Source organism: Macaca mulatta, chromosome 7 (genome assembly GCF_049350105.2).
Source record: "Macaca mulatta isolate MMU2019108-1 chromosome 7, T2T-MMU8v2.0, whole genome shotgun sequence".
Lineage (NCBI taxonomy): Eukaryota > Metazoa > Chordata > Mammalia > Primates > Cercopithecidae > Macaca > Macaca mulatta.
The window spans coordinates 9,899,184-9,921,024 of record NC_133412.1 but is presented as its reverse complement, the minus strand read 5'-3'; the positions used below and the strand labels follow the sequence as shown (position 1 = coordinate 9,921,024).

General features: G+C 43.5%; 1 protein-coding gene across 2 annotated transcripts; it reads right to left on the bottom strand.

Annotated features, from left to right (window-relative positions):
• Positions 1 to 4,404: 4,404 nt before the first annotated feature.
• GREM1 (gremlin 1, DAN family BMP antagonist) lies at positions 4,405 to 21,484 on the bottom strand. 2 transcript variants are annotated; one of them, XM_015141773.3, is made up of 2 exons: positions 21,204 to 21,484; positions 4,405 to 8,365 (listed from the first exon to the last, which is right to left on the bottom strand). In XM_015141773.3, the coding sequence occupies exons 1-2, from the start codon at positions 21,368 to 21,370 to the stop codon at positions 7,810 to 7,812; spliced, it is 723 nt and encodes a 240-aa protein (XP_014997259.2). In that variant the 5' UTR covers positions 21,371 to 21,484; the 3' UTR covers positions 4,405 to 7,809. The 2 variants fall into 2 exon arrangements, with proteins under 2 accessions (XP_014997259.2, NP_001028020.1); NM_001032848.1 differs by lacking the exon at positions 21,204 to 21,484 and having other exon boundaries at positions 7,810 to 8,364.
• Positions 21,485 to 21,841: the final 357 nt, after the last annotated feature.

Sequence of the window (21,841 nt, the reverse complement as noted above, 5' to 3'; positions counted from 1 at the left end):
CTCAAAAATAATAATAATAATAATAATAATAATAATAATAATAATTAGAGACAGCAGCAGCAGATATCCTGTTAGTTCTTGTATGGGGAAAGCTTTCAGTATTTTTGTTGTTGTTTGTTTTGTTTTGTTTTTGAGACAGAGACTCACTCTGTAATGTAGGCTGCAGTGCAGTGGTACAATCTTCTGGACTCAAGTGATCCTCATGCCTCAGCCTCCTAAGTAACTGGGATAACAGGTGCATGTTACCACACCTGGCTAATTCCTTTTTAAAGTTTTAGTAGAGACAAGATCTCACTATGTTGTCCAGGCTGGTCTCAAACTCCTGAGCTCAAGCAATCCTCCTGCCTCCACTTCCCAAAGTGCTGGGATTATGGGCATGAACCACCGTGCCCAGCCTGGTATATGTTTTGAAATCAGGAATTGTGAGTTCTCCAACTTTTTAAAATCTTTTCTAAGATTATTTTGGCTATTTTGGGTCCCTTTCAATTTCTTATGAATTTTAGGATTAACTTGTCAATTTCTTAAGCCACCTGGGATTTTGATAAGAATTGTATTGAATCTGTAGAGCAATGTTAATTTTTTTCATCCATGAACACAGGTTTTATTTCCATTTATTTTGATGATTTTAAATTTTTTCACAATGTTTTATTGCTTTCAATGTACCAGTCTTGCACTTCCTTTGTTACATTTTTTCTATGTATTTTCTTCTTTTTGATACTATTGAAAGGGTGTTCTTTTCTTAATTTTATTTTCAGATTTTTCATTGCAAGTGTGTAGAATACAATTTATATCTGTATATTGATCTTGTATCCTGCACCCTTGCTGAAATCATGTATTAACTCTGTTATTTTGTAAATTCCTTAGGATTTCTACATACAATATTATATCATTTTAAAATTGAAATCGTTTTATTCCTTTTCCAATCTGGATGACTTTTTCTTTTCTTTTCTTTTCTTTTTTTGCCTAATTACCCTATGTAGAACCTCCAGTATAATATTGAATAAAAATAGTGACAGCAGAGATCCTGTTAGTTCCTGTTGGGGGAAAGCTTTCCGTCTTTCACCTTTAAGTATGATGTTAGCTGTGGGTTTTTCTTTTTCTTTCTTTCTTTTTTTTTTTTTTTTTTTGAGACGGAGTTTTGTCTTTGTTTCCCAGGCTGGAGTACAATGGCATGATCTCAGCTCACCACAACTTCCACCTCCTGGGTTCAACCGATTCTTCTGCCTCAGCCTCCCGAGTAGCTGGGATTACAGGCAGGTGCCACCACACCTGGCTAATTTTTTGTATTTTTAGTAGAAATGGGGTTTCTCCATGTTGGTCAGGTTGATCTCGAACTCCTGACCTCAGGTGATTCGCCCGGCTCGGCCTCCCAAAGTGTTGGGATTACAGGTGTGAGCCACCGCACCCGGCCAGATGTGGGTTTTCATAGATGCCATATGTTAGGTTGAAGAAGTTCCCTTCTCTTCCTAGTGTGTTGATTTTATTACAAAGGGGTGTTGAATTTTGCCAAATGATTTTTCTGTGTGTATTGAGATGATTGTGTGGTTTCTGTCTTTATTCTATTAATATGACGCATTACACTGATGGTTAAATCAATCTTGCATTCCTGGGGCAAATCCCACTTGGTCAAAGTGTATAATCCTTTTCATATGTTGTTGGACTCAGTTATCTGGCATTTTGTTGAATTTTTTTTGCATTTACAATTAAAAAAGATACTGGTCTATAGTTTTATTTTTGATGTATTTGTCAGAATTTGGTATTGAGATAATACTAGTTATAGACGATAAGGTGGAAAGTGTTTCCTCCTCTTCTATTTTCTGGAAGAATTTGTGAAGAATTTGTACCAATTTTTCTTTAAATATTTGTTAATATTAATCACTTAAGACATCCTAAATTGGGCTTTTCTTTCTGGGAAGTTATTTGATTGCTTATTTAATCTCTTTACTTGTGATAGCTCTATTCAGAGTTTTATTTTTTCTTGAATCATTTTCAGTAGTTTGTTTATTTATAGGTGTGGTGGACACCTGCATAAACCAGATGAAATGTCACCAAAATTTGGTTTAAATGCTGAGACTGATGATGTTACACACACCCCAAGAGAGTATGAAACATTTATTACTCACATGAGGCTTTTTGTGGAGAGCAGCTCACATCTCCTAACCTGGTCTGAAAAGGACTTGAGAGAGCCAGGAAAGGAGACTGGCTTGGGCTTTTTATGATGGTTAGAAAGTATGACTTGGAAGAGGATTCCCACAAGCAGGCAGGGCCATGCATGGTTTGATCATACTACATTTCCCCAGGGTTTGTTCATACTGCATTTCCCCAGGGTTTGTTCATACTGCATTTCCCCAGGGTTTGTTGTTGTTTCTGTGTTTAATGACTTTTCTGAACTAATCTGTGAAGTCTGTATTTTTTGTTGTGTGTGGACACTAGAGTCTCTGCTTGGTTAGTGGTCATCTAGTAGTTGGGCAGGGATTTCCTCAATGATTGGAACCAATCATTCAACCAGTCTCTGCCAAGGAGCTGTGTGTGAATGCTGAGGCACACTCAACACTCCGCCAGGCAATTAACAACTCTGCATTCCCTTTACTTATGGCTTGTGCAGAGCCTCAAGATCAGCTTGAAGTGACAGCTTAAGGCTTTCTTGGGTCTTTCCTGAGCATGCGCACAGTCCTGGGCATGGATGGAGTCCTATTGTTGCATTTGGCAGTCTAGATTGCCAATAGCACTTTGGAGCTTTTCAAAGCCCCTATGAAAATCTCATTTTCCAGCTTCTTTTAAGCTTTTTATTTAGCCAATTGCTTTCCCCAACTGTTATACATTGCCCCAGGCAGCCACGAAGATAATCAATTGCCTCTAGTTGTTTTGACAAAGTTTTTCACACTGGGAAGCTTCCAGTCAGGTCAAATAAAGGTAGCCTTGCAAGTGGAGCTTCCAGGGCCTGCCAAACAGGTCAAAATAATGACAATTGTCTAGGAATGGGACTTTGAAAGAACTCCAACTCCATCCTGCCCCCTTCAGTGGCTGCCAGACTGCCAGTTTTCATGGTAATTGCTGGCTGTTGGTTTCAAAGCTATTGTGGAGCTGGAGAGGGGCAGATGAGAATAGTGCAAGTTACACAGTGCTCACAGAGATTTCTTCTTTTTCTTGAATAAGTGCTCTGCAAATTGCTACAGGTCTTCAGTTAATTTCCAGAGCTGTAAGAAGTTGAATCTATTTTTGCCAGATTCTCATTGGTTTTATGGAGGAGAGATTCTTTGAGGGTCCTTAGCATTGTTGCTGACATCCTCCCACATACTTTTTTTGAAGCTTGAAATGCTCTTCCGTGTCAAGTCCCACTCACCTTTCAGACCTTGTATTTTTCCTCTTGGTTGTGGCTTTTCTGAGAACACTGTTTCCTTGGTACTTGCTTCCATTTTCCCCCTCCCAGTCCAAGAAGACCATAACAAAGAGTGGTGGCAAAGAGGCTTTGACTGAATGCTTCAGTTTTTGGGCTCCTGACGATGCAACTATAATCTCAGGGTGGCCTTAATCGCTAGATGTGAACAATCTAGTTAGATCTATTTTTCAAGTGCTGTGTTATGTTCTTAAAAGAACAAACCAATGAAAGTTGCTCACAGTTTTGCAGTGTTTAAGGACCCAGTGCCACAGTAAGACCACGTAAGTTCACTGCTTTCTAGCAGTGATCATGGTACTACCTCACTGAGCTACCGTGAAGATTGAGTGAGAAACAATTTAAAGAAAATCCTTAGCACAGTGTCTGGCGTAACCATCCCATACATAGCTGCTGGGATTTTCATGATCGTCACAGCACCCATACCTAATAGAAATCTTGTATTATGTATCTGAGTAGAAAGGGACCTCAGAAATTGACGCGTTCACAATTGCACACCAAGGGCAGTGACTTACTCTACCTTACATCCCTGTTAAATGATATCTAGCCTGTGGTTTAGTATTTCCAAGGACAGGAGTTCACCATCTTTTAAAGGCACCTCATGGTATTGCCAATCACTCCTATCATCAGGAATTTTTTCCTTCTACTGAGTCCCCAATTTTTCTCCTGTTTTTACCCTGAAACGCCCTGAAATGAAGTTATTATCATTTCTGTGTGATGGCCCTTCCATCTCTGGGCCTCCCTTATAACATTCTATAGCTCTTCTTTCTAGGTGTGCTCTAAGGAAGAGGCTGGTGCTTCCAGCTTCAGACCAGCTCTCCCTTGCCACGACCTGAGGTATCCTATGGAAATCAAGCAAGGTTTGAAAGGCCTAGGCAAAAGGAATAAATTCCACTGAAGATCATGGCGATCCAATTCTCTTTTCTACCTCCCTTCCCAGGGTAAGTGCATCCCTGCTCCACCTCTGCCCTAGGAACACTACCAAACACAAACGCACACTCACACACACAAAAAGAACAGGTTTAATTTATTAGTTGCTCTTTGGCAAAAGCTATATAGAACATTATTGGGGTGAAAATTAAATTCTAGTTACAGATTCATGAAACTTGAAGCCAGATTAGTTTTATGAGACTATCAACTCCCCTTTCATCCTCCTACACAGCAAGGTACCTCAATCATAGTCTATATAATTTTTTGCTGTTTTTAAATGATTAAAGCAGACATAATACATAATGCAGTTGATATTAAATATCTTGAGGAATGACAAATCAATAGATCTACTTTCACTCTTAAGCATTAACTGGTCACTTATAAATGTTCTGTTTATCCACTTTTCATTTTAGATTTTCTCCTTAAAAGGGCTTTATGTGTGAGCTATTCACCATTATCTGCTATTTGTTTGTATACACACATCATAAGTCTTCCAAAATAGCATTTAAAGTCTTTCTTAATATTGCTTTAGAAATGTTAACCTTTAAGGAACATTCAATTTAAAAAATAAAGGTTCAGGCACTGACTCAGTAACACACATTCAGATGGGTCAAGATTTTGTTCCCCCTGACCAGATAAGAGACTCCAACAACATACAATGTGCCAGCTTCTTCTTTGCCCAACTCAGAGAAAGTCATATAAAGGAGAAAAAGAAAACATGCTTGCAATCACAGTGACCAAAGGATTTGAATTAATAATTACATTAAATAACCATAACTTTTCATTTAACTATTCACATTCCACACAGTGGAAATTATCCTCTCCTCCAGATTTTTCACTTACACTCTTAACTTTGAAGAACTACAGTAACAAAAAAACAACCTACAGACTTCCAGGATGTGTGTTTTTTTCTTTTAATGCCAAGCACAAAGTACATCATAAAATTCATATCTGGTGTTTGGCATTATTTTAATAGGTACAATCAAGATCGCAAATATCTTGCCATAAAAATATTCTACTATAATAATGAAAAAATATATCATGACATCATCAGTGACTCGAATAAAATATGTCACAGATATGGCATTTTCAATGAAAGCTGGAAGCCACACCACATTTGTACTAGTCTTAATATAGGCACAGTAAGAAGAATAGACATTTCCCTCTTTGGCTAGTGCTGTGCTTTTAGGGTAGTTATGCTGCTGGTTATTCCAGTGGAGTTAGTGTTGAGGAAATTCTCTTTACTTGAGCCAAATCTGCACTTATAGGCAAGACTGTGGTACAAGCTCCTAAAAAAAGATTACTGCTGCCAACTTAAGTCATCTCTGCTAACAAAATTGCATGCTTGTGGCAGAGTTAAAACAACAAGAGAAACTCACTGTGCGCTGGTTCTGAATGTCATTTTTCCTCTCTGGTGTGGTTTTACATTTTCAGTTTCTTTCCCTTTTCCTCTCGCCCACCCTCAAAATTCTGCCTTGGCATTTGTGTGCTTCATTAAATCCACTCTGTGCTTTATTGTTGGAGAATATGGACAATACAAATATTTGGGGCAGGGTCATACAGTGTATACAAAACCCACACACTATGTGTTTGGACAAATTCGCCTAGTGTGAGAATCATCAGTAGTGAGTTTAAAAGTTTGAAAATTAGACCCAACATTTTGGGCGTTTAAAATATCTCCCGCCTTGAAATGGCTCCTGTTTAGTTTGTTAGATGGGAGAGCACTGGATCAAAATAAAAACAGCTTCTCGAGTTGCAAGGGTTCTCTGAATGCCAGAGCCTTGATGGGCAACCGAATCTCAAGTCTGCAGTGTTTGTTTTCCATATTACATAGGACTTGGCTAGGAGGCTGAGGAGATACAAAGCAAAAAGAATATTCAGGGAGTTTGTATATAAAACCTCAGGCTTGAAGAAAACAGGTTAACCAAATCCAAAGTGCAATAAGGTTCACCCACCCTGCACTTTGGCCCTTAGATAAATCCTAAGTAGGCACTGCCAGTAGGCCAAGTTTAATCAGAGGACAGTGCCTACCAGTAGATACTGAATAGTTACAATCAGTAGCAGATGAACAGCTAATACACCCGGATGCTATGCTCTCCTAACAGGGTCCGCTCGATCCTCAGTGAGCACATAAAGAAAGGGAGGTCATATCCCTTACATCTCTACCAGGTATTAACACCTAACTACTCTCTAGCCAGAAGCAATTCCCTTTATTTCCTCACTCTCCTCCTCTTCTCTCTAGCCCAATCTCCTGACAACTGTTAAAACAAAAAGACCCCAAAAATACCTCTTGCTAAAACAGAGTAGTCCCTAAACTCTCTCATCTTAGACTACTGTCAGGTACACTCAGCACCGGCAGAATCTTTATCAGTCAGGCTAGTGGCTCTCAGAAGCATTATGGGAAATACTGAACCGGGAATAAGCGGATTTTAACCATGAAAAAGGAAAGCTATTAGGAATTTCAGCCTCTGAGATTTTGTTTAATTCCTACCCCTATGCAGAGAGTTCTAAACTGCCTCTCTTTTCCATCCGAGGGACTAAGCAGAGGGCTTGGTTTGGTTTGGCCAACTTGCTTGGGTCTGAACACAGGAGTGGTCAATGTATGTTTTCAGTTTGGTGTTAGGTTTGAGCAGATCGCAGCAACGGCCAAAGTTAATCACTTTCTGGCAACCTCATTTCTCCTCTGTTCACTTGGGTTCTGTTAAATACCAGGAAAAGACTTTCTCAGAGGCATGGGCCTCACTGTGTTCTGGTATTGGCCTTTCAAGCTTCTGCAATGTCCCTACTGACTTTTGCTGGGCCTGATTTGGTCTCACCCTCCATCCTCCCTTTCTCACTCCACTATCCTGGTTGTCCTTGCCCACATTGGCCTCTCCCAGAGTCTGGAGGGTCTTCACAAAATGAAAAACATTTGCATCATGGTAAGTGAATTAATTTAGAAACCTTGGCAAACAAGAGATTAGACTGACATAGTCACTGACAACTTAAGGAAGGATGGACTGTGGGGAGGAGGAGGAGAGGAGGATGCAAGCACAGGTTAGAAAGGACTTTTCCATGTTGAATGCAGCACTAAAACAGGTCTCTTGCCCTCAGAGGAGCCTCTTCCATGAACCTTCATTCAGAAGGGAGATTCCGGTTCCCAGGAGGGCACAAAAACACAAAGGCAGAACCAGACCATGGCCCCGCCCCTTTAGATGTGAGCTGGGGTGATGCGGATTTCTGGTACATCCCCATTAAAGCAGATAATGTTTACAAAATAGGAAGTGCTCTCTAGCCGAGACTGTGTTTCCTCTGGTGTCTAAAAACACCCACCGGCACCCGTCCACACTCATGCACACAAACTACGCACAAGCAGGCTCCTGCCAGGAGGCAGCTGGGGGTTCTTCTGGCCTCTAGGTTTAAGCCAAATAAGAATCTGATTGTTTTAGGTCTGGGACTTCCTGGGGCTGCATTCCTAGGACAGGCTGGGTGCACCTGGATTTGGCTTAATCCAAATCGATGGATATGCAACGACACTGCTTCACACGCGTGACTCTCTTCTTCTTGGTAGGTGGCTGTAGTTCAGGGCAGTTGAGTGTGACCATCATGGTAGTGAATTTCTTGGGCTTGCAGAAGGAGCAGGACTGAAAGGAACCTTCCTCCTTCCGGATGTGCCTGGGGATGTAGAAGGAGTTGCACTGGCCGTAACAGAAGCGGTTGATGATGGTACGACTGTTGCAGCCTTCCTCGTGGATGGTCTGCTTAAGCGGCTGGGTTTTGCACCAGTCTCGCTTCAGGTATTTGCGCTCGGTCACATGCAGGGCCTCTTGGCTGGACTCCAGCACCTCCTCCCCCGGCATGGCAGTGCCCCGCCCTTGGCCCCGCCCCCGGTTCCTGGAGCCAGGCTGCTGGGGCGACTGAGTCTGCTCTGAATCATTGTGCTGAGCCTTGTCTGGCGGGGGGATGGCACCTTGGGACCCTTTCTTTTTCCCTTCAGCAGCCGGCAGCAGGGTCCCCAAGAGGAGAAGCAGGGCTCCCACCGTGTAGGCTGTGCGGCTCATACTAAAGGAAGCAAGCACAGAGAGGGGAAGACACAAAACATGGCAAAGTTAATTTAAAAATTAATAGTAGCACCTAGCATTTAAATGCACTCGTTAAACACTTACGTAAAACATTCCATTTACTTCTTACAGTACCTGTATGAATTAGGTACTATCATCTCCACGACCCAGCCATCAATCCATGGAGTAACTCCCCCAGATTCCCACAGTGACTAAGTCAAGTTTTAAACTCAGCCCCCTAGGGCCAGCTCTTCTCTGCACCTATTCTCACAAGAACTTCTTCCTGGCCTCTGGCACCAACCACATTTGACTTTGTATTGCGTTCACTTAACCATATTCATTCTTGTATTTGATAATATTTAGTAAGCTCCTACTGTGTTAATGCCATATGACCTTTGCACCTTTTCAGGGGAACTCATTTTCTATTTTGTTTTACAGCAGGATGAATTAACCTCTCTGCCCAGAGGACTTCATTCCTCCAGAAATGTCCCAGTCTTTTCTCCCCAGCTAGCCTGAGGCTTCCTGAGCTGTGAATGCTTCTGAGACTTTGCATTTTTATCCTATGTGGAAGGAGAGATTCATGGAGACCAGAAAGCATTTGACAGAGGGAAAACAACAAAACAGGAAAGGTCGGGATCCTGGTGCAGTAACTTGCTATCTGATCTTAAGGATGTCACTTTATCTCTCAATAAATGACTCCATTTAAGCAAAGATACCAATACTTTGTCTCCCCAGGTAGGTTGTTCAGATCCAACTCAGTGTCAATGTGAGAGCAATTGGAGAACTAACCAAAAGTGTGGCAGTGCTGCACATAGAATGAAAGACAGAAGCACGTAGGTGACGTGACTCATGAAGCTGCTCCACCTCTCACTTATTCTCATCTTGAAACTGGGCACAGATACTCAATCTATCATTCTTTGTACCACGATATACATTATTCTACCTTTTAAATGGTGAAACATGGCCGAGCACGGTGGCTCACGCCTGTAATCCCAGCACTTTGGGAGGCCGAGGTGGGCGGATCACGAGGTCAGGAGATAGAGACCATCCTGGCTAACATGGTGAAAACCCATCTCCACTAAAAATACAAAAGCTAGCTGGGCGTGGTGGCGGGCGCCTGTAGTCCCAGCTGCTAGGGAGGCTGAGGCAGGAGAATGGCGTGAACCCGGGAGGCGGAGGTTGCAGTGAGCCGAGATCGTGCCACTGCACTCCAGCCTGAGCGACAGAGCAAGATTCTGTCTCAAAAAAAAAAAAAAAAAAAAAAAAAGTGAAATATGTCACTCACATGTGTCTGTGTATATATAATTTAAAGGGTAGAAAAATGGGCATGGTAGAACAAGTATGTGCAAATATTTACATTAATAAATGGCATGGGTATGTTGAATAAATTAGTGGCAATGAATTACTGTGGATAGGTCTGAAGCTAGATATGGGTCCGCGAGGGCAGTGACATGTGAAGAATGACAAAAAATAACAAGGAGGTGAGGTGAGGGAAAATCAACAAAAAATCGGAAGCCATAGACAGAGAAAAAAATGAATGAAGTGAAGAATACAATTCAGAGAAAGGGGAACTCTTCTACAAGTTGAGTGTTCAGAGGAGGTAGTAAAGGCAGACAGAAAGGGAGGAAGAAGACAGAAGGGAGTGGGGTGGAGAAGGAGCAGCATAATTTTAAAAAGGAGAGTGCAAGAGAGAAGCCTCAGACTCAAAAGATTTTCCTCCTGGGACAGTGCTTCTTAGACTTGAAAATGCAGACAATTATCTGGGGATATTGCTACGATGCAGGTCTGCCTTTTTATTAAGCTTTGAGTAGCAAAGCCTATAAGCACTTGCTGCCATGGGGCACAGAAAGAATTATTAAAATGTGGAAGGATTTTCTTTTCAATGGATGCAGTTTCAAATTCACAGCCTCCCTCCTGCGGCCATCACAACAATCGGACCTGAATCCTGAAGGTTCTCCTGTCCCACTCCTGTGGTTTTCTGAACCTAAGAATATAGCTGTGTAGCACCCATTTTCCTTCTCTCTTTGGAATACCAGTATTACACATAATAACCACTACGTGCAATTTAACAGTAACCTTATTATTTCTCCCGCCAAAACTGGACAAGTTGGTATTATTAGTCAGAGCAATTACCTTGCACAAAGGCAGTGTAGGATCTAGATTTCTAATGAACAGCACATGGTAAGTAAACACCATTCAACCCTAGGATAATGTCAAATTAAAATAAATATTGAATTTAAGATATCTTTATATGGCACCATCTTTCCAACATTAACCTAGTACTTTTAGACCAGTTCAAGTTTGGAGCTGATAATGTGCCATTCAGCTTTTGCTCCAACTGTAGGTTTCCCAGCTTTGGTCAGTTTATGTTACAACATCCCTGCTCTTTATACAGAGTTTTTGTTTTACCCTAACCACAAAAAAATTGATTTACTTTGTAGTTTTTTTAAAAAAAGCACTTATACCATACATGCTGTTTGTCTTACTGTAGCCTTGTAGTATAGTTTGAAGTCAGGTAGCATGATGCTTCCAGCTTTGTTCTTTTTGCTTAGGATTGTCTTGGCTATACGGCCTCTTTTTTTGGTTCCATATGAACTTTAAAGTAGTTTTTTCTAATTCTGTGAAGGAAGTCAATGGTAGCTAGATGGGGATAGCACTGAATCTATAAATTACTTTGGGCAGTATGGCCATTTTCATAATATTGATTCTTACTGTCCATGAGCATGGAATGTTTTTCCATTTGTTTGTGTCTCTCTTACTACCTTGAGCAGTGGTTTGTAGTTCTCCTTGAAGAGGTCCTTCCTTCACATCCCTTGTAAGTTGGATTCCTACGTATTTTATTCTCTTTGTAGCACTTGTGAATGGGAGTTCACTCGTGATTTGGCTGTTTGTCTATTATTGGTGTATAGGAATGCTTGTGATTTTTGCATATTGATTTTGTATCCTGAGACTTTGCTGAAATTGCTTATTAGCTTAAGGAGATTTTGGGCTGAGATGATGGGGTTTTCTAAATATACAATCATGTCATCTGCAAACAGAGACAATTTGACTTCCTCTCTTCCTATTTGAATACCCTTTATTTCTTTATCTTGCCTGACTGCCCTGACTAGAACTTCCAATACTATGTTGAATAGGAGTGGTGAGAGAGGGCATTCTTGTCTTGTGCTGGTTTTCAAAGGGAATGCTTCCAGCTTTTGAGCATTCAGTATGATATTGGCTGTGGGTTTGTCATAAATAACTCTTATTATGTTGAGATACGTTTCACCAATACCTAGTTTATTGAGAGTTTTTAGCATGAAGGGGTGTTGAATTTTATCAAAGGCCTTTTCTGTATCTATTGAGATAATCATGTGGTTTTTGTCATTGGTTCTGTTTATGTAATTGATTACATTTATTGATTTGCGTATGTTGAACCAGCCTTGCATCCCAGGGATGAAGCCAACTTGATCGTGGTGGATAAGCTTTTTGATGTGCTGCTGGATTCATTTGCCAGTATTTTATTGAGGATTTTCGCATCGATGTTCGTCAGGGATATTAGCCTGAATTTCCTTTTTTTTGTTGTGTCTCTGCTGGGTTTCGGTATCAGGATGATGCTGGCCTCATAAAATGAGTTAGGGAGGAGTCCCTCGTTTTCTATTGATTGGAATGGTTTCAGAAGGAATGGTACCAGCTCCTCTTTGTACCTCTGGTATAATTTGGCTGTGAATCCATCTGGTCCTCGGCTTTTTTTTGGTTGGTAGGCTACTAATTACTGCCTCAATTTCAGAACTTGTTATTGGTCTATTCAGGGATTCGACTTCTTCCTGGTTTAGTCTTGGGAGGGTGTATGTGTTCAGGAATGTATTCGTTTCTTCTCGATTTTCTAGTTTATTTGTGTAGAGGTGTTTATAGCATTCTCTGATGGTAGTTTGTATTTTTGTGGAATCAGTGGTGATATCCCCTTGATCATTTTTTGTTGTGTCTATTTGATTCTTCTCTCTTTTCTTCTTTATTAGTTTGGCTAGTGGTCTATCTATTTTGTTAATCTTTAAAAAAAAAAAAAAAAAAAAAACAGCTCCTGGATTCATTGATTTTTCAAAGGGTTTTTCGTGTCTCTATCTGCTTCAGTTCTGCTCTGATCTTAGTTATTTCTTGTCTTCTGCTAGCTTTTGAATTTGTTTGCTCGTTTCTCTAGTTCTTTTAATTGTGATGTTAGGGTGTCGATTTTAGATCTTTCTCACTTTCTCCTGTGGGTATTTAGTGCTATAAATTTCCCTCTAAACACTGCTTTAGCTGTGTCCCAGAGATTCTGGTACATTGTGTCTTTGTTCTCATTGGTTTCAAAGAACTTATTTATTTCTGCCTTAATTTTGTTATTTACCCAGTAGTCATTCAGGAGTAGGTTGTTCAGTTTCCATGTAGTTGTGTGGTTTTTAGTAAGTTTCTTAATCCTTAGTTCTAATTTGATTGCATTGTGGTCTGAGAGACTGTTAGGATTTCTGTTCTTTTGAATTTGCTGAGGAGTGTTTTACTTCTAATTATGTGGTCAATTTTAGAATAAGTGCAATGTGGTGCTGAGAAGAACATATGTCCTGTTGATTTGGGGTGGAGGGTTCTACAGATGTCTATGAGAAAACTACTTTAAATTTCATATAGAACCAGAAAAGAGGCCGCATTGCCAAGACAATCCTAAGCAAAAAGAACAAAGTCGGAGGCATCACGCTACCTGACTTCAAACTGTACTATAAGGCTACAGTAACCAAAACAGCATGGTACTGGTACCAAAGCAGATATGTAGACCAATGGAACAGAACAAAGGCCTTAGAAATAACACCACACATCTACAGCCATCTAATCTTTAATAAACCTGACAAAAACAAGCAATGGGGAAAGGATTCCCTATTTAATAAATGGTGTTGGGAAAACTGGCTAGCCATATGCAGAAAACTGAAACTGGACCCTTTCCTTGCACCTTATACAAAAATTAATTCAAGATGGATTAAAAACTTAAATGTAAGACCTAAAACCATAAAAATCTTAGAAGGAAACCTGGGCAATACCATTCAGGACACAGGCATGGGCAAAGACTTCATGACTAAAACACCAAAAGCAATGGCAACAAAAGCCAAAATTAACAAATGCGATCTAATTAAACTAAAGAGCTTCTGCATGGTGAAAGAAACAACCATCAGAGTGAACAGGCAGCCTAAAGAATGGGAGAAAATTTTTGCAATCTATCCATCTGGCCAAGGGCTAATATCCAGAATCTACCAGGAACTCAAACAAATTTACAAGGAAAAAACAACCCCATCAAAAAGTGGGCAAATGATATGAACAGACACTTCTCAAAAGAAGACATTTATGTGGCCAGCAAACATATAAAAAAAAGATCATCACTGATCATTAGAGAAATGCAAATCACAACCACAATGAGATACAATTTCACACCAGTTAGAATGGCAATCATTAAAAAGTCAGGAAACAACAGATGCTGGAGAGGATGTGGAGAAACCGGAACACTTTTACACTGTTGATGGGAGTGTAAATTAGTTCAACCATTGTGGAAGACAGTGTGGCAATTCCTCAAGGATCTAGAACCAGAAATACCATTTGACCCAGCAATCCTATCACTACGTATAGACCTGAAGGATTATGAATCATTCTACTATAAAGACACATGCACACATATGTTTATTGCAGTACTATTCACAATAGCAAAGAGTTGGAGCCAATCCAAGTGCCCATCAGTGATAGACTGGATTAAGAAAATGTGGCACGTATACACCATGGAATACTCTGCAGCCATAAAAAAGGATGAGTTCATGTCCTTTGCAGGGACATGGATGAACAAGCAAACTAACATTCTCAGCAAACTAACACAGGAACAGAAAACCAAACACCGCATGTTCTCACTCATAAGTGGGAGTTGAACAATGAGAACACATGGACACAGGGAGGGGAACATCACACACTGGGTCCTGTTGGGGGGTGGGGGGCTAGGGGAGGGGTAGCATTAGGAGAAATACCTAATGTAGATGATGGGTTGATGGGTGCAGCAAACCACCATGTCACGTGTTTACCTATGTAACAAACCTGCACATTCTGCACATGTATCCCGGAACTTAAAGTATAATAAAAAGAAAAAGAAAAAAAAGCATTTATGAGAAAAGCCCAGTTATAATACAGGACTGAATTTTTCCAGAGACCAGGTTAAGACAGTGTGGCAACTCCTCAAGGAGCCATTCTCCTGGTCTCAAAATATACTGTGAATTTGAGAAGGTTTTACGAATTTCTGGTACTTATTCAACTGAGACAAAGATCTAAAATAAAATATAATGCAATTCACTTACTCCCCATTTCAGAGGAGGAGTACACGAGATGGCCCCAGGCCTATTCCCCAAATCTTCCTCCATACCTCCTGAAAATGGCCTCCAGACAAATTCACCCGTCCCCTCCTAACCAAGACCCTCTGAGTTTGTCATCACAGAGGCCAATCTGAGACTAACTGGGAATATATGCTGACTGCATAGGACAGGTTTACCTCGTAAGGCCCCTTCCACAAACATCTATCCGAAAAATGCAATTTTATTTCTCTGAACCAACTTAAGGCTTTCTTTATACTTAATTTTTCCTTCTTGGCATTTTCACATGTGTTATTGAGTAAATATCTAGGATGAGAGTTGATGAGGGCTTATTCATCACCTTACCCTCAGTGCCTGGCATAAGGCAGGTGCTTGTAAAAATTTGGTAAATGCATGATTGTTATGAACCTCATTGATTTACAGAGTTACCATCCTTTGCATTTTAAAATGCCTTCACCAGTGCCCATGAGCAGAAGAGCCAACCGCAGTCCTTTGGATGTCTGACTCTCAGTGTGGCAAATTCCTTCCATCCCAGAGAGCTTCCTAAGACTTGTCTTTCTTTTGCTAGGAAAATTCCAAATGTCCCTGACTTTTCACCTGTTCTCGTATGGAATGCTATGGGTTTCATTTTCTAATTGAAGCCATTGAAATTAATACTATGGCAGAAGCCAACAGCAGAGCTATAAATTCAAAATTAGTCAACTGTGGTTTTCAATTTTAATTTAGACAGACTTTCTGTTTCTATGGGAGGGTGCCTACCTTCTAAGCCAAAAGGTCTACAGTGACAGACAGACTTTTTTTTTTTCTTAAAAGTACATTTTTCTCAAAATAAGATTTATTAGCTATGGAAAGTGAAATGCTTTTTCGTTTTTTAAAAGTCTATTCTTCAAAAATCTTTAGTACTAATTGTAAGATGTCTGAGTTGTCAACCTTTGTTTATTCAGAGAGAAGTAAACACCAACTTCAAGAATGTCACAATCGAGATCTCAGCTTCTCACAGAACAGCAATGCTCTGAGGCACACTAGCTGCCCCACATGAATGACAGTAAGCAGGGTAAGAACTATAATTCATAGTGGAACCAGGGCTCTGCCACATCCTTGTCAATCACCCAAGCTCTCCCCACCCCCAGACTGCTCTTGATTCTTCAGTGAAGGAAATAGGAATGATACGCACTTGAAATCCCAATTGTATTGTCACCAAATAATGTGCACTTTGTAAATATCAGAGATGGAGAGGAAATGCAGAAGATGTACATTTCTTGAAGACAATTCTTTTCCACAGCAACATGTAGAAGGGTGTCCCATAGTAAAAATTCAATCCATAGCTCATCCAGACTTAGGTTCCTATGACATCATCCATGCCCTGTCATTAGCTGCAAACGCTTTATGGTAATTTCTACCACTTATGAAATGGCCTATTCACATCATTAAATTAAATTAAGCTGCATCTCATAGGCTCAGTGTGCATCAAGATACCTAACATCTCTGCTGATTCTTTTTTGCAGACAGTATATCTTCGTTTCAAACTCAGCCTCGGTTTCGCATCAATGCAAAAAAATGTGATGTTATTCTCATCATGAGTTTTCTTTGCAACTGTCCTCCACCAGCAAGTCTCACCTCCTCTCCCCTTTTTATTATCTTTGCCTCTATCCTCTCTTTCATTCCACTTGTCCCAGAGGACACATACTCTCAAAGCAGGTCCTCTCTATAGCATGCTTTCCTTCCAGTTTCCCTTAGGGATGAAGAGTAAACATCTACAAGCAAGATAAGCCATATTAACCACCTCTATCCTGTGCAGGTCATGGCAATGTATTCCAATTTTCACAAAGCCTCTAGGAACACAATATTCTAATTCTGAGGGACTGAGAAATAAAAATGGTATATGTATGACCTGTTTCCAGTGTTCATGATGTCTTTGGGACAGTTGAAGCCAGCTCCTTCCATCACTCTTCTTGCTGTATTTCTCATTTTAGCTAAGCAACCTGCTCATAATCAGTGAAAGGGAGTTTTGAGTAGGAATTACAGTGAAAGCCAAATGTCTGTGCATGGACTTCTGGTCAGTTCCTCCTGATGAATCAAGCTTTAGAAAGACATTCAATAGGCATGACATCAAATTATTCTCCCAGCATAAGATATAGTGGAAGTGGCCGGGTGCGGTGGCTCACGCCTGTAATCCCAGCACTTTGGGAGGCCAAGGTGGGCGGATCACAAGGTCAGGAGATCGAGACCATCCTGGCTAACACGGTGAAACCCCGTCTCTACTAAAAATGCAAAAAATTAGCCCGGCGTGGTGTCGGGTGCCTGTAGTACCAGCTACTCGGGAGGCTGAGGCAGGAGAATGGCGTGAACCCGGGAGGCGGAGCTTGCAGTGAGCCAAGATCTCGCCACTGCGCTCCAGCCTGGGCGACTGAGCGAGACTCCGTCTCAAAAAACAAAAAACAAACAAAAAAAAGAAATAGTGGAAGTGACTACAAATGCTCTAAGTGCAGGCCAGGTTTTAGAAAGATCTATTACTTTTTCTTAGGTCTAAATCTTTGGGAAAAGTATAGCTTATTTTTAATTTGATCTTTAATTTTTAAAAAGATAGTTGTGCTGATTTTCTTTTTCAGACAAGTTGCACCAAGGAGATAAGAAGAGTCCCTTGTTGGCACACAGGTAGAGGACAAAGTCTCATCCCCTTTGTGTTGTAAGAACCCTAAACACCCTCTCTAGTCTGAAGACCAGGTTGGCTCAATCAGGCTAGGGCCCAACATTGCACAGGACAGGGAGGAGACCACCTGGTTGTGAAATATCTCAGGAGCTCTATGTTTGTCAAAGATTTTCTTAGGAAAGTTAACGACTATATACAATTCTTGAGATCAACAACCAACGAGTTAGAAAGTAATAAATATTAAACGTTCACTGAGCAGCACTGCTAAGAGACGGCCAAGTTATGGGTTCTATTCTGTAGTGAAGATGTGTTAGTCACTGCGTAACGTGGGATTCAGGATTTTTTTTTTTTGAGATGTCACCCAGGCTGGAGTGCAGTGGCGCGTTCTCGGCTCACTGCAAACTCCGCCTCCCAGGCTCAAGTGATTCTCCTGCCTCAGCCTCCCGAGTAGCTGAGATAACAGGCGCCTGCCATCACACCCAGCTAATTTTTGTATTTTTAGTAGAGACAGGGTTTCACTGTGTTGGCCAGGCTGGTCTCGAACTCCTGACTCCGTGATCTGCCTGCCTCAGCCTCCAAAAGTGCTGGGATTACAAGCATGAGCCACCCCGCTCAGCCAGGATTCAGGATTTAATTTCAGAACTACCCTGTGATATAGCTTGGTTCTGTATAACATTACTACTTTTCCTAACACCATTACTAATAATAAGAGTTACCTCTTATTTTGAAGCCCTTACTGTGCCAGGCATTATGTTGAATTCTGACCCAATTTTATCATCTATTTTTCATAACAAAATATGAGGTAGATAATGTTATCTTCCTTTTACCAATCAGGGAATCTACACTCAGAATTATAAATTTGTCCAAGGTCACAAAAGTGGGAGAGCCAGCGTTTTTTTTGTTTTGTCTTTTGGTTTTTGTGGGTTTTTTTTTTTTTGACGGCGTTTTCACTCTTTTCACCTAGGCTGGACTGCAATGTCGCTATCTGGGCTCACCACAACCTCCGCCTCCCAGGTTCAGGCAATTCTCCTGCCTCAGCCTCCCAAGTAGCTGGGATTACAGGCATGCGCCACCACGCCTGGCTAATTTTGTATTTTTAGTAGAGACGGGGTTTTTCCATGTTGGTCAGGCTGGTCTTGAACTCCCGACCCCAGGTGATCCGCCGGCTTCGGCCTCCCAAAGTGCTGGATTACAAGCGTGAGCCACTGCGCCCGGCCGAGCCAGCGGTTTAAAACCAGTTCTATCTAGCCCAAATACAGGTCCTTAACCACTGTCCTAATGACACCCAGTGCTGTCCTTAACAGTGGGTCAATGGATATTTTTCTAATGCAATACAATTTGAAGAGTGCTACAAATAAAATAATTATCTGTTTTGTATCTTCATGTTCACATGTGAATAAAAAGATTTCTCTTGTCCCAGGACTTCCTGTTGTACTTTGAATTTCTAAGAGCATATGTTAAAACTAAAGAAAATTCCTGCAGGTAGATGTAAGACACGGGCTGGTAGCACTTGCCTGATAGTTGCCTTTTGGTTAGAGGCTACAGTCACCTCCCCTAACCACTGTCCCCCACCTACCTTTCCTTTACATACAAGGTTTAGATTTCCTGGCTGTCCTTTACTGTTGAACACGCTCCAACAACAGTTCTTGGGGGAGGTGTCTGTGGCATGAAATTTCTTTGCATTTTATCACTTTTAATACCTGACCATTAAGACTGAAGGCATCTTCGACTTAGTTTCAAAGACAGGGTAGGCAGCCCTCATTCAGAGATGTGGGGACATAATAGGTTTTTATTCTTCCCTGTGTAACTACTCACATAAAGACCACATTAGCCAACCTGGATTTCCTACAGAGCGCGGGTTACCAAAACATTTCACTAAAAATGAACTTTTAAGAAAATAGGAAACCTGTGAAATTACAAAGTTTACAAAAGACTCTAATTCCTACAATGACCTGGAGGTTAAACACACACACACACACACACACAGCCACTACCCTGCTAAAAAAAACCCTTAAATAGTTAATATTAACAATTTGACAGTGCCATTTATCCAGAGATAGTAATCAAATCACCTACTGTTGTAGACTTGGCTTGGGGGGCAGTAAGAATCTATAGTTTTCTTAAGATCTTTCCCTCCTTGCTTTGAAAAGTACATCCCCCCTCTTATGCTCCCCCTCCTTCCAAAAAAAAGATAAAAGGGGAGGGGGAAGCCCTAGGGATGAAAGAGGACTCCTCACCCGAGAATGGGGTTATCTTAACCTCTTCTATGCTATTTATTTAACTTGTGTGTACAGCCAGAAGGAAGCCACTACTCTGGGGTCCCTGGGACAGCTTAAAACCCTAGTGACCCACTTAACACAATAGATTGTTTTAATCAGTTCGTGTCCTGGCACCATCTCGAAGGGGAACATAAACAGACGCGCACACCGCTCAGATTCGCTCTTTCCAGCAGGAGATCCAATTACCTATCGGTGGTCACCTCTCTGCCCTCGGACCCTTTAAGAGGAGATTTTAACCCCTAACGCTGAGGCTATATTTCTGTCTATGAGAGCCGGGATTCGGAGTCGGTCGAGGAGCGCATTAGGGACAGTTCCGGGCGCGCGGGAATTTCTTCACAGCAGAGGCTGGTCACCTGCCGTCCGTCCCTCCTCGCCTGGCCCGGGGACCGTCGCCAGAGCCTGGCGCAGGTAAATAAATACCAAGCTGGGGCGCCCCCAAGGAGGAGCTGCGATCTGAAAGCAATGCCAAGCGACAGCGGTGGCGCGTCTGTTCTTCCGGAGCCTGTAGTCTACAAATAACCCCGGCCAGCAAGGAGGTGACAGCCCCGATGTACCTCCCACTCCCCTACTCTGGCCTTGCTCCGCAGGCTGTGGAGGGGCCAGCGGAGCGAGCCGGGCAGCAAGAGAGAACCAAAGACGCCCAGCTCGCTGCAGCCGCCAACCCGCCTCAGCCGCCAGTCCTCAGGAGCTAGTGAGGCGCAGCGAGGCGAGGCCGGGGCCTCTAGAACACAGTTTAAGGGGTGCGCACGGAAGTGGAAACCAGCCGGTGGCCGCTGCCCGGCGCCAGAACGTCTACCATTCAGTCCGGGCGTGTGCGGGGCCGGGAAGAGGCTGGAGTAGAGAAGCGAGCGCCCGCGAGTGCGTGGCCGGTCCGCGAGCGCGTGTGGTGTGCGCCTTGTGAGCACTGCGGGTTCCCTGGACCCCCGCGGCCAGGGCCGCGCCCCGCACCCCAGCTGTCGGGTTACCCACAGTTCGGTTTTCCGCTGTGGCTGAACACAGCGGCTCTGCTCTTGCCAGTCTCCATCTCACCTCGGGGATGGGCAAATGCACACATCATGGATTCTCCGGATGCTCCAGCCCGCGGACTCCAATGGGAGCCCCAAGACGCCCCCAGACCCAGCGCGGCGCCTCAAGCACAGGGGACCCTCTGAAGGCAACTGGCCGCGCCGTCAGCGGCCGACTCGCAGGTCCCGATGCTGCTGCGCTCTGGCGGCCCGGACTCCGCGCCCTCGCTAAGCCGGCGCGTCTGCCCCGCGCTGCTACCACGAGCACCAGGAGTGTGTTCGGGGCCCTCCGGGAAGTGGAAACGGGATGTGGGGTCATCCTGCCCGCTCCTGATAACCTTTTTTCCTACGTTTCCCTGCAGACCCAGAGCAGCGAGGTCACGGTGTCCTCGACCTCAGCAGGAAGGACCCCGCCATGGTTCTTCACGATTCGCCCACGCGAACAGCGCACCCGGGCCCGAGCGCACGGAGGCCTGCAGCGCGTGGAACTGAGCGGGTCCTGCGTCGTGTGCGGCCCTCTTCCCCCCAGCCCACTCACACCCCTGCCCGGTGCGTCCGCGCTCACCTGTCAATGCGGCTGGTCCTCGGGGCCTGCGCTTTCGACGCGTGGCGCTGAGTGCGGCCGCGGCCAGAGCCGCCGGGGCTCGGCGCGGGGTCAGCGGGACCGAGAGTGACGCGGCGGCCGTGCACTGGGTCGCCCGGTCCGCGGAGGGCGCACCGAGTGCCAGGCATCGCGCCGTCTCCCGTTTAAATGCCGGCGGCAGCGCGCGGCGCCCGGGGCCGCGCCTCTCCATTGGCCAGGCGCCGCCGCCGCCGCCAGACCCGCTATCCGCCCCCTTTCCCGGTACTGCCCCCGCCCCCCGCACCCCTCCTGCTTCCCCGCGGGGTCCCCTCTCCGCCCGCCTCGCCTCTTTGTCTGCTCCCCCCGCCCGGGCCGGCTGGGAGAGGTCACCCCAGGGAACCGCGCCTGGAATGCACAGCAAATCACATTTTCCGCTCCCGTTGGAGAGGGAAGAGCGGGAGGAAATCCCCCCGGCTCCCGGCCCCTCATTCCTTCGCTGCCCCAGGTCTGGGCTTTCCCTGTCGGCCGCCCGGCATCGCCTGCGCTGGTCCCGCGCTCAGTAGCGGAGACTGCACCGGGAAGAGGAAGATCTCCGTGGGATCGTGCTGGATTCGGCCATTCTTCCCCTCTGGAGGGAACGG